Source organism: Oncorhynchus mykiss, chromosome 10 (assembly GCF_057628025.1).
Source record: "Oncorhynchus mykiss isolate SJ-2025 chromosome 10, ASM5762802v1, whole genome shotgun sequence".
Lineage (NCBI taxonomy): Eukaryota > Metazoa > Chordata > Actinopteri > Salmoniformes > Salmonidae > Oncorhynchus > Oncorhynchus mykiss.
In genome coordinates, this window is record NC_143031.1 from 50,088,668 (window position 1) to 50,099,538 (window position 10,871).

At 46.1% G+C, this 10,871-nt stretch overlaps 1 protein-coding gene across 1 annotated transcript; it reads right to left on the minus strand.

Moving 5' to 3' along the window:
- Positions 1-4,397: 4,397 nt before the first annotated feature.
- LOC110534197 (rho GTPase-activating protein 24) lies at positions 4,398-10,202 on the minus strand. The gene is made up of 7 exons (XM_021618916.3): positions 8,801-10,202; positions 8,387-8,594; positions 8,103-8,235; positions 7,866-7,939; positions 7,429-7,550; positions 5,847-6,924; positions 4,398-5,636 (listed from the first exon to the last, which is right to left on the minus strand). Exons 1-7 carry the CDS (start codon positions 8,892-8,894, stop codon positions 5,399-5,401), a joined length of 1,947 nt encoding a protein of 648 aa, XP_021474591.3. The 5' UTR covers positions 8,895-10,202; the 3' UTR covers positions 4,398-5,398.
- Between the last annotated feature and the right edge of the window lie 669 nt (positions 10,203-10,871).

The following is a 10,871-nucleotide window of genomic DNA, read 5'->3' on the forward strand; positions in this document are numbered from 1 at the left end:
TTGCATCGATTATATGCAACGCAGGACACACTAGATAAACTAGTAATATCATCAACCATGTGTAGTTATAACTAGTGATTATGATTGATTGATTGTTCTTCATAAGATACGTTTAATGCTAGCTAGCAACTTACCTTGGCTTCTAGTGCATTCGCATAACAGGCAGGCTCCTCATGGAGTGCAGTGAGAGGCAGGTGGTTAGAGCGTTGGACTAGTTAACTGTAAGGTTGCAAGATTGGATCCCCCGAGCTGACCAAAAAACAACAACAAAAATCTGTCGTTCTGCCCCTGAACAAGGCAGTTAACCCACCGTTCCTAGGCCGTCATTGAAAATAAGAATATGTTCTTAACTGACTTGCCTAGTTAAATAAAGGTATTAAAAAAAATTGTTACGAATACTTGAAATCGTCCCTAATTAATCGGCCATTCCAATTAATCGGTCGACCTCTATTCTGTATCTATGGTTGCAAACCAGTCGTTCATTCAAAACGTTCTATTGCCGTACTGGCTGGCAACGTTCTTATCCCTTGCTTGCTAGCTAGCCAACTACGGCTAACTTACAGTCAGGTCAAACAGTGCAGCCAGAAAACAACAAAGTAGCTGCATTTGCATTTGTTTAAGCTGTTTTCTAGTGACATTTATTTAGATACATCCGACACGTTCATTACTATGGGACAGTTGGAGATCTAATTTCAATATTGAAGCAATGTTACAAATGTCAGAGAGACAGACAGCATGGTTCATACAAATCTGTGAGATAATGTCTAGATTATTTTTATAGTGGAGATCAAGTTTATAAATTGTTTATAAATTGCCTGGCTGTACTGATGAGACAGTGGATTGCGCTGTCAGATGGAACAGAGTCAATAGGCATTTTAACGTCATAGATTTAGCTGGTGGTAACTTGTGGAATAGACACCGGCTGGAATGTTTTAACCAATCAGCATTCAGGATTAGAACCACCCATTGTATAAAATACTATATTCCACTCATTATCTGAATTTCTTTGATACACTATAAGCTGAGTCATTTCAAGCAGAGACAGGCGATACTGTATCAGTTGAAAAGGTGATCTTGCACAATGCTGTATGGGGCCAAAAGGTTTTTACAGTAGCCAACTGCTTTATAATACCCCTATTTCTGATTATTTGTCCTGAGTATGTACTGTATAAGTATTATAAAAATAAGACTGACATATTTCTCATCATGCTCACAACCTGCCATTGGATACATGTATAAATCAAACGGTGCATGTGAAATTATACTCAAATACTGTATGGAAAAAAATATTTACCATCTACTATTCTTTCTATTCAGCACTTTAAGTATTGTTTTGAAATGTGTATCCTGTGGTTTTTGCTATTGGATTAAATGGTAGTTAATGGTCCTGTTTGACAGGGTTGTGGATTTGATTCCCATGGGGGTCCAGTACAGGGGGGGAAATGTATGAACATGTATGCAAGTCGCTCTAAATATGTATATATACACATATTTAGCTAGTGTAGCGAAATGCTTATGTTCTTAGCTCCAACACTGCAGTAATACCTGACATATAAAACAATACACCCAAAACCCCAAAATAAAAATAAAGTAATTAAGAGATATAGACATTTTAGAATGAGCAATGTCAGAGTCCGGAATATATGTTATTTTATATATATATATACTGTATATTTTATATATATGGCTCACGAGTGGCGCAGCGGTCTATGGCACTGCATCTCAGTGCAAGAGGTTCAAATCCAGGCTGTATCACATCCGGCCGTGATTGGGGGTCCCATAGGGCGGCGCACAATTGGCCCAGCGTTGGCCGGGGTAGGCCATCATTGTAAATAAGAATTTGTTCTTCTAACTGACTTGCCTAGTTAAATAAATAAAGACATTTCAAATATATATACAGTGCCTTGCGAAAGTATTCGGCCCCCTTGAACTTTGCGACCTTTTGCCACATTTCAGGCTTCAAACATAAAGATATAAAACTGTATTTTTTGTGAAGAATCAACAACAAGTGGGACACAATCATGAATCCAAATCCGGCTTTAAACTTCTTCACGACAGTATCCCGGACCTGCCTGGTGTGTTCCTTGTTCTTTATGATGCTCTCTGAGCTTTTAACGGACCTCTGAGACTATCACAGTGCAGGTGCATTTATACGGAGACTTGATTACACACAGGTGGATTGTATTTATCATCATTAGTCATTTAGGTCAACATTGGATCATTCAGAGATCCTCACTGAACTTCTGGAGAGAGTTTGCTGCACTGAAAGTAAAGGGGCTGAATAATTTTGCACGCCCAATTTTTCAGTTTTTGATTTGTTAAAAAAGTTTGAAATATCCAATAAATGTCGTTCCACTTCATGATTGTGTCCCACTTGTTGTTGATTCTTCACAAAAAAATACAGTTTTATATCTTTATGTTTGAAGCCTGAAATGTGGCAAAAGGTCGCAAAGTTCAAGGGGGCCGAATACTTTCGCAAGGCACTCTATATGCTGGTGTGTATAGATATTATGGGCAGTATATTATGGGCAGTGTGTATAAGATGGGCCTTGACTAGAATACGGTATATACAAATGAAGTGGGTAAAACAGTATGTAAACATTATTAAAGTGACCAGTGTTACATAGGGTAGCCGTCTCTAAGTGCAGGGTTGAGTATCAGGTGGTAGCCGGCTAGTAACAGTGGCTAAATTTCAGGGCAGGTTACTGGGTGATGGCAGGCGATTGGTAACTGTTTAACAGTCTGATGGCCTGGAGATAGAAGCTATTTTTCAGTCTCTTGGTCCCAGCTTTGATGGACCTGTACTGTCTCCGCCTTCTAGTTGGTAACGGGCTGAACAGGCCTGTGCTTGGGTGATTGAGGACCTTGATGATCTTCTTGGCCTTCCTGTGACACCGGGTGCTGTAGATGTCTTGGAGGGCAGGCAGTTCGCCCCCCAGGGATTGCTTTGGACAACTGCACCACCCTCTGTAGAGCCCTGCATTTGTGGATATTGCAGTTTCCATAACGGGCAGTGATACAGCCCGACAGGATGCTCTCAATGGTGCATCTGCAGAAGTTTGTGAGGGTCTTAGGGGCCAAGCCAAATGTCTTCGGCCTCCTAAGGTTGAAGAGGTGCTGTTTTGCCAGAGGCGCTGATGGGCCATTACAGGTTGTCAGTGATGTGTACGCCGAGGAACTTTAAGCTTTTCACCCTCTCCTCTGCAGGCTGAGCTGTAGTCGATAAACAGCATTTTTACATAGTTATTCATCTTGCCCAAATGAGATAGGACAGTGTGATAGCGATTGTGTCATCTGTGGATCTGTTGTGACAGTATGCAAATTGTAGTGGGTCTAGGGTGTCGGGTAAGGTGGAGGTGATATGATCCTTAATCCTTAACTCTCAAAGCACTTAATGATGACAGAAGTGAGTGCTGTGGGGCAATAGTCATTTAGTCAAGTTACCTTCGCTTTCTTGGCTACAAGAACAATGGTGGACAAGCGTCAAGCGGTACCAGTACACCAAGACAGTAACCAACAGGACCCTGAACAGCTTCTACCCCCAAGCCAGAAGAATGATAAAAAAGATAGCTAACTAGCTAATCAAATGGCTACCGGGACTAAGTGCGTTGATCCTTTTTGCACTAACTCTCTTGCACTGACTCTATGCGAACACACACTGGACTCTATTTACACCAGTGGAGGCAGGTGGGAGGAGCTATAGGAGGACGGGTTCATGGTAATGGCTGGAATGGAATCAATGGAACTGTATCAAACATCAAACATATGGAAGCCTAATGTTTGACTCCGTTCCATTTATTCCATTCCAGCCATTACAATGAGCTCATCCTCCTATAGCTCCTCCCACCAGCCTCTACTGACTTACACATACTTACATTGACATCCCAACACACACACACACACACACACACACACACACACACACACACACACACACACACACACACACACACACACACACACACACACACACACACACACACACACACACACACACACAATACGGCCACAAACACTCATAGCACCCACGCACATGCATACTGACGCCATCCACACGTAGAAACACACACTCACCACATACGCTGCTTCTACTGTCTTATCTATCCTGTTGCCTAGTCACTTCACCCCTACCTATATGTGCATAGCTACCTAAATGACCGCGTACCCCTCCCTGCAAATCGACTCAGTACTGGTACTCCCTGTATGTAGCCATGTTCCTTTTATTTGTTATTGTTATTCGCTATTCACTGTGTTTTTGTCCCTCGTGTCACTGTTTCTGTTTTAAAAAAATGTATCTTTATCTTTAACTCTACATTGTTGGAAAAGGAGCCATCAGTGAGCATTTCATAGTTTGTCTATACCTGTTGTTTACGAAGCATGTGACAAGTACAATTTGATTCGATGTCTTGTATTTTTAATAAGACATCTGTTGAAAGGTGTTACTCAGCCTGTTCTGTCATAACAAGGTGGGAAAAGTGTTCAGATGGGTCCCAAATTATATCATCATTCATAATTATTGCAGTGGGGGGAAAAAAGAGTCTTTTCTTAGACAAACTCAGAACATTACCCAAATGCTTGGAAGCACTAAATCAGATTATATTTAAGATCAGCTTTCACACGGTGCCAAAATGGATGTGGGATTTTGTCAAAGATTGGGAATAGGTCATCCTCTCTGCATTTACACGTATATATTCTATGGCCCTCAAATTCAAATCTGTACTTCGAAGCCAGTTTTACTGGGGGTTTTTTCTCATTATTTCCCTCTATTCAGGAATTGATTTTGACCTGGGACACCAGGTGGGTGCAATTCATTTGAAAGTCGACCATAAAACCAGCAGTAGTCCGGACCTCGTAGGGTACGATTTGAATATCCCTGCTCCATTGGCTTGTTCTGTTACTTCCTAGATGATCACTGTGTTCAACATCTCTTTCAGTACTTTTCCTATGTGGCTCTGGATGTACTGATTGCGTCTTGGGCTGTCTGTTATCCCAACCCCCAGCTGTCAGCCAATCCATTCCATTATATATCCAGTAAGTGTCAATCTCCAAGCTTTAATTCTGTATATTTAGGGTTCATTTCAGTCATAGAAACATTTAGTGAGTTCAATAGCTTGTGTTACACTCCGTCATCTCCATCTCATTCTGTTCTGGTTGTCAATGTGTCTGGCTGAACTCCATTATGTCCACGACATCCAAGCAGAGTTGTATATCCCAGCTGGTTCCATCTCAAAGCTTTCTTAGAACCATCCTCAAGAATGGATCATTATGAGACAAATCCAATATGGATTTATCATGGCAACAGACTCTATATTCCATTCAGATCACGGGTGATTGCATGCTCCCAATGCTGCTCTTGAAGTGCTCTGATAGTGTCATCTTTGTCTAATCTGACTGGCCATCAGAAGCTTTGTACGATGCGCTCGCTCTTACTGGCCTCATCTCTCAGCTCTCCGAAGGTGTCGAAGAACTGCTCCATCTCCATCTGCAGCGTGGCGTTGCGGCGGTCGGCGTCGGCCCGGGCACGCTCCACGTTGCGGATCTTGATTTCAGCCACACTGTACCAGCGGCGCTGCTGTGCCAGGCTGGCCCGCAGTCCCACAACCTCCCCGTGGAGGGCCTCGTTACGCAGCTCAAACCTGGGAGAGCCAGGAGAAAGGGGGACAAGGAGTTATACACACACAGCTTTCACTCTGGTGGTACTACAGGACTGTGGTCCAGAATGTAGCATGCAGCATCACATCATGTTAGTGTAACCTGACACATGTTGAAGACTGTATATAGAATATATATGGACATTTGAAAAGGACTGCTGATGCATTGGTGTGATTTATTCACAGTTCCATTACCTCTGGATCTTGGCCTCGAACTCAGCCCTCTGCCTGGCCATCTCTTGTCTGAGGCCAGCCAGGAGACAGTACATGGCCTGGGAGGCCGGGGGCCCGTGGGGGTCAGAGGGCAGGAAGACCTCCGAGCTGCCCGTGCTCAGGGGGGCATCAGTAGGGACAGAGGAGGAGGCTAGGGAGTTTGGATGGAGGTCCTCTCCTGGGTCAGTCCTGAAGGAGTGGAACCTGGTGGACCTCCGTCCTAGGCTAGCTCTGACCACACCACTCCCACTATCGTCCAGGGGCAGAATCTCACAGAAGGACCATGAGCTGCTGGTGTCTGCCACGCTTGCCATGCCCGCCTCCACCTCCACTGGACCAGCAGTGCTGCCCACATCACCATCAGCAGCCACCTCATCAATGCTCTGGAGTGTGTCCAAGTTGTCATAGACAGACAGAGTGCTGTCCTGAGCCTTACTGCTTCCACTGGTGCCAGTAGTCCCCAGCTTTGCAGCCCAGCTGGGACACTCTGGGCCTGTCCAGCCACTGGGCAGCATGCTGCTGTGGTCTGGGTCAGCCTGTATTGTCACAGTGGAAGCAGAGGCTGTGAGTGAGGAGGCAGGGTGAGAGTGAAGGTGGGGGCTGTGTGCTGTCTCAGGGGGCTGGGACTCTGACTGGGACGGAGTGTATCTGTGGTATAGAGACCCAACAGCAGGGATCACTGGAAATAACCCCTCAGCTGGCTGCTGGTGGTCTGTGTTGAACAGGCGTGGGGCTAAACTGATTTCACACAGGCTTTGGGCTGACCCTCTCCTCTCAGCAACCAGAGGCAGGGAGAGCTGGCGGGAGCAAGGGGAAGGATGGTGGGCTAGCTGTTGTTGTAGGAGGCGCTCGGCTGTTATGCCAAGCCTGGAGTCATGCGACTGAGCCTGGGCAGTGGGCTGGGTATGCGCCCCCTCGAATGGGTCTCCTTTCCATCTATGACAGGGGTAAGAATCTGGTCGTGAGGAACCGGGGGCGTCTACGTTTCCCCCCTCCCTGGAGAAAAGGCACTGGTGCTCCCTGATCAGCTCAGACATGAGCTGCTGCACCACGGCTGCCCCTGGGGAACAGAAGGACGGACACAAGAGTCACAGCCGGACACATACAGTACCAACAACGTACAAACAGCATCACATGGCACTCAGAGTGTACACAACACTGTGTTGATATAAACACTGTCTCAAGGCCACCCGGGCAGACACAGACACAGACACAGACACAGACACAGACACAGACACAGACACAGAGACAGACAGACAGACAGACAGACAGACAGACAGACAGACAGACAGACAGACAGACAGACAGACAGACAGACAGACAGACACAGACACAGACACACACAGACAGACAGACAGACAGACAGACAGACAGACAGACAGACAGACAGACAGACAGACAGACAGACAGACAGACAGACAGACAGACAGACAGACAGACAGACAGACAGACACAGCCCCTATCTTTATCGGTCTATATCTGTCTCTGTCTGGCTCTATATCTGTAGGCTATCTCTGATTCATTTCCTTTTTCCTGAACAACACTATCACATGCCCACACGCACCTCCAATGATACTCTCTGGATCTTCAGCTTTGGGTCGTAGGATGTTAGGCCCGAAAACAGTAGCCAGGTTCTGGGTGCTCATCTTGTTGCTGCTGGAATAGGACTGGACTTCGTTCAAAAACCTGTATTGGCAGTGATTTATCCGTATGAGACTTGGGCAGGGTCGATTTTGTCACAGCTGCTACATAACATACAGAAATGTGTCATGTTTGAACATATGTTAATGTATGTTGTACTGTATGTTGTAAGCTACAAGTCTAGTGATTCAAACAATTATATTTGTATTGCGTTTAAATTGCATTGAAAGTGAGGTATGTTGTATGCAGATTTGATGTTATCTTGATGATATCTTGCTAATGATCTTGATGTTATCTTGCTATCTTGATGCTGTCTTGACATTATCTTGCTAATGAATGACAGGTCAATTGTAGACTTACTGGCAGATGTATTTTAGCAGGTTAAAGTTGGCCACTGGAAGTTCATGAAGAAGATGCTGTAGTTCTGTCAAACCCTTGGGGACACCGGGCAAGATATTGTTGTAAGTACCATCTATGGACTTGATCAATTACATTTCTCCTTAGAACTTTTAGATCAAAGGATGGTGGTTGTGTCTCTCGCTGTTCATCAGATGTATCTCAGGATGGCGTGCATGATGCAGCTGGATGGAGACTTACCTGTTTCCTCTCAGAGGAGATGTTCTTGCCACACACCAGGAATTCCTGGTATCTGGAGAAGGGCACCAGTGGCTCTGGCAGCTCCCGCAGATACAGCTTCAGGAGCGACGCCACGGTGTGCACGTCTGTACTGCTAGGATGTCAAATACACACACACTTAAAATACAGCACATCTCTACCATATGGGGGCACGCATAACGGTACATACAGATATAGCTGGCCAATAGGTCAAATTTAATTTTCAACTGTGGTGTTTCTGTTTGTGTTGACTGGAGAGCTCTTACCTGTCAAAGGAGGGCTTCTCCCCAGCATCGAAGGCGTCCTGCAACTCTTTGACCAGCGTGGCCTGGCCTGGCTGACGGAACAGCCCCACCTCCAGAAGACCCCGCTCCCGGATGAAGTCCACACACTGCTCCACCACCAGAGGTGCCATATGGACGCCGTAACGCCGCTCATACAGAACCGTCTCCTCCAACCGCTGTCCAAACACGCCTGGGGGTGTAGAGAATTTAAGATCACCCAGGCTAAATGAATAAACAGAGGATGATAGAGTGTGAGTTTGATGGTTCAGGGAGCTTCCCTTCTTCAGACAAGTGGACTCGAACCCTTCATGCTCCAAACCACCTATTTACGCAGCCTGCCTCACACTACCGCTCTGTCTGTGTGTCTGTGTGTCTCTGTGGGCCTGAGATACTCACGCCTCCTGAAGCTCAGCACCCGCTTGATCTTCCTGTAAGCAGGGTGGGACAGGTAGCTGCTGGTCCTGCACACTGTCGCCTTATTCTCCGGCATCTTCTCTGTTCTCTTCACACTTATTTTCTCCCAGTCCAAATCTCTCTCTCTTTTCACCTCTTTTCTTCCCCTCTCTCCTCTCCGGACAGACTGTTTGATGGGGGATTATGAGAGGACTCAAATGTCTCTGCTGAGACCAGTGTGTTCTTTCCCAAGCGGCCCACCCCTATCTACCTCTCTGTTTTTTGGAAACTCTCTCCTGTCTGTTACTTTCTGTTCTGTTTCTTCTCCCCCTCCCTCCTCCTCTTCCCTCCTCCTTTTCTTTCTTCAGGTAAACAGATAAGGCTCCTTGCTCTGACGACTCGAGAAATGAGGAGGCAGAGGCATTCCTTGGCGATGCTCAACAATGGTCCTTGAGCTCAACTAGGTGACCTAATCAGAAGAATTAGCATTCCAATGGAAAGAATGTCATCCTACAAGAAGAAGCATTGTGACATACCTGACATATCACAAACTCGCAATCACTCAGGCATGCAATGGAGCAAACATGCCAATGAATAGAACAACCATGGGAACATGAGCCATATCAAAATGTATTGCGGGGATGTTGAACTTTGGAAAGTAAAAACCCATCTTTATTTTTGGCGGCTAAGTTCCCCTCTTTAGATTCCTAAGATAATGATTTAACAGGAGATAGGAGAGTCCAGCAAAAGTAAACGTTCAACTGATTAAACTGGTCCTTTTCACCACTAAACACTGTAAACGTTTAGGAAAGTTCCTCCACACGTTGTTGCTGAATGCAGATAACGAGTATCGAGGAGGCAGTTGTACAGTAGCTCGGCTCCTCTCACGCTCACCTCAGCCTTGGTTCCCAGGGCACAAGTCCTTCCACGATGCTTAACTGAACTCAATCTGGTGAGCATTGAACATCCAGAGGAACCACTTTCAACCTGGATTGTGTTAACAAAAGAGTCAACCAGCTCTCCTAGAAGAAGGTGTCCATGTTATTGTAGAAGTGACGACTGTGACAACCACAGGGAGTATATTATTCCCTCCCCACCCAGAAGAGATTAAGTTAGCGTACCAGCGTTGTCCAGCAGTAATTGTGCTTGGTAAGCACCACTTAGCAAGCTATGTCCTTGCGGCACGTGTCTCTCCCTCCTTGTCCTATCCAATCCTCCTCATGCTTCAGGAATGTGCCATTGTTTTCACTCAGCCAGTGTCATCCCTCCCTGTCCAATGCGCTCTCAGTCCCCCCCTGAGCTGCTCTCTTTCTCACCAATTAGGTTATGTTTGTTTCCTCACGTCGTGGTCCTTAGGGTTCCTTCAAAGATCCCCACGGTCCCACCACAAGAACAAGTACACAGTGTTTTGTCTTGGACTCTCTCTTTTATTTAGCCTGGCTCAGCCCCCTCCCCAGCCCCTGCCTACTCCACCCCTCTAGTCTCTACCCCACCTCCCTCCTGTATCAAACTATCCCCCACCATACTCACTGGAGCATGGCCAAGGTGGCACCGGCACCCTCTGTATCTCCTATCTCTCCCTGGGCGGGAATCATTAACAAGGGAGAACAGTGTCACAGATTGACAAAATAATAAATGAGTTTGAACCCTTTTTGTCCCCCCCCCCCCCCACTCCCCTCTGTCCTAGCATACTACTCTGCCTAGAGGCAGCCAGACCCTAATAGAGTAATTTTCCACTGAGCTATTATGAACCACCCCTTGTGGTCCAAGACTATATGGGGCTAAACTGGCCACAGATAAGCCCCAGCCCCAGCTGAGTCTGGCTCTCTGACTCTCTTGCTGGACATTGGCTGGATGTTAAAGAGGCGGATGTACGGCCTCAGTGAGCCATGATGGCCTCTAATCTGTGAAAATCTCTCTCCTGGAGGACGTGTTGGAGAGAGGCAATAAGCTCAGTGAAGTAAGGACTAACTGCTCCGGAGTGGTGCGGGGAATTCATTGGGAATGTTAATCTCTCTTGTGAAATGTGTTGCTGTGCATTGACCAGACTCCGGGGTGAGATTCCTGTGATAGG

What these genes read in the sequence shown, in the direction of transcription:
- LOC110534197 (XM_021618916.3), bottom strand. Translation starts at nt 8,894, where the DNA reads ATGCCGGAGAATAAGGCGACAGTGTGCAGGACCAGCAGCTACCTGTCC. An exon ending in TCTCCTCTGAGAGGAAACAG is followed by an intron (nt 7,940 to 8,102) that starts GTAAGTCTCCAT and finishes GGTGTCCCCAAG; the next exon opens with GGTTTGACAGAACTACAGCA. An exon ending in TCCAGAGAGTATCATTGGAG is followed by an intron (nt 6,925 to 7,428) that starts GTGCGTGTGGGC and finishes TCTGTTCCCCAG; the next exon opens with GGGCAGCCGTGGTGCAGCAG.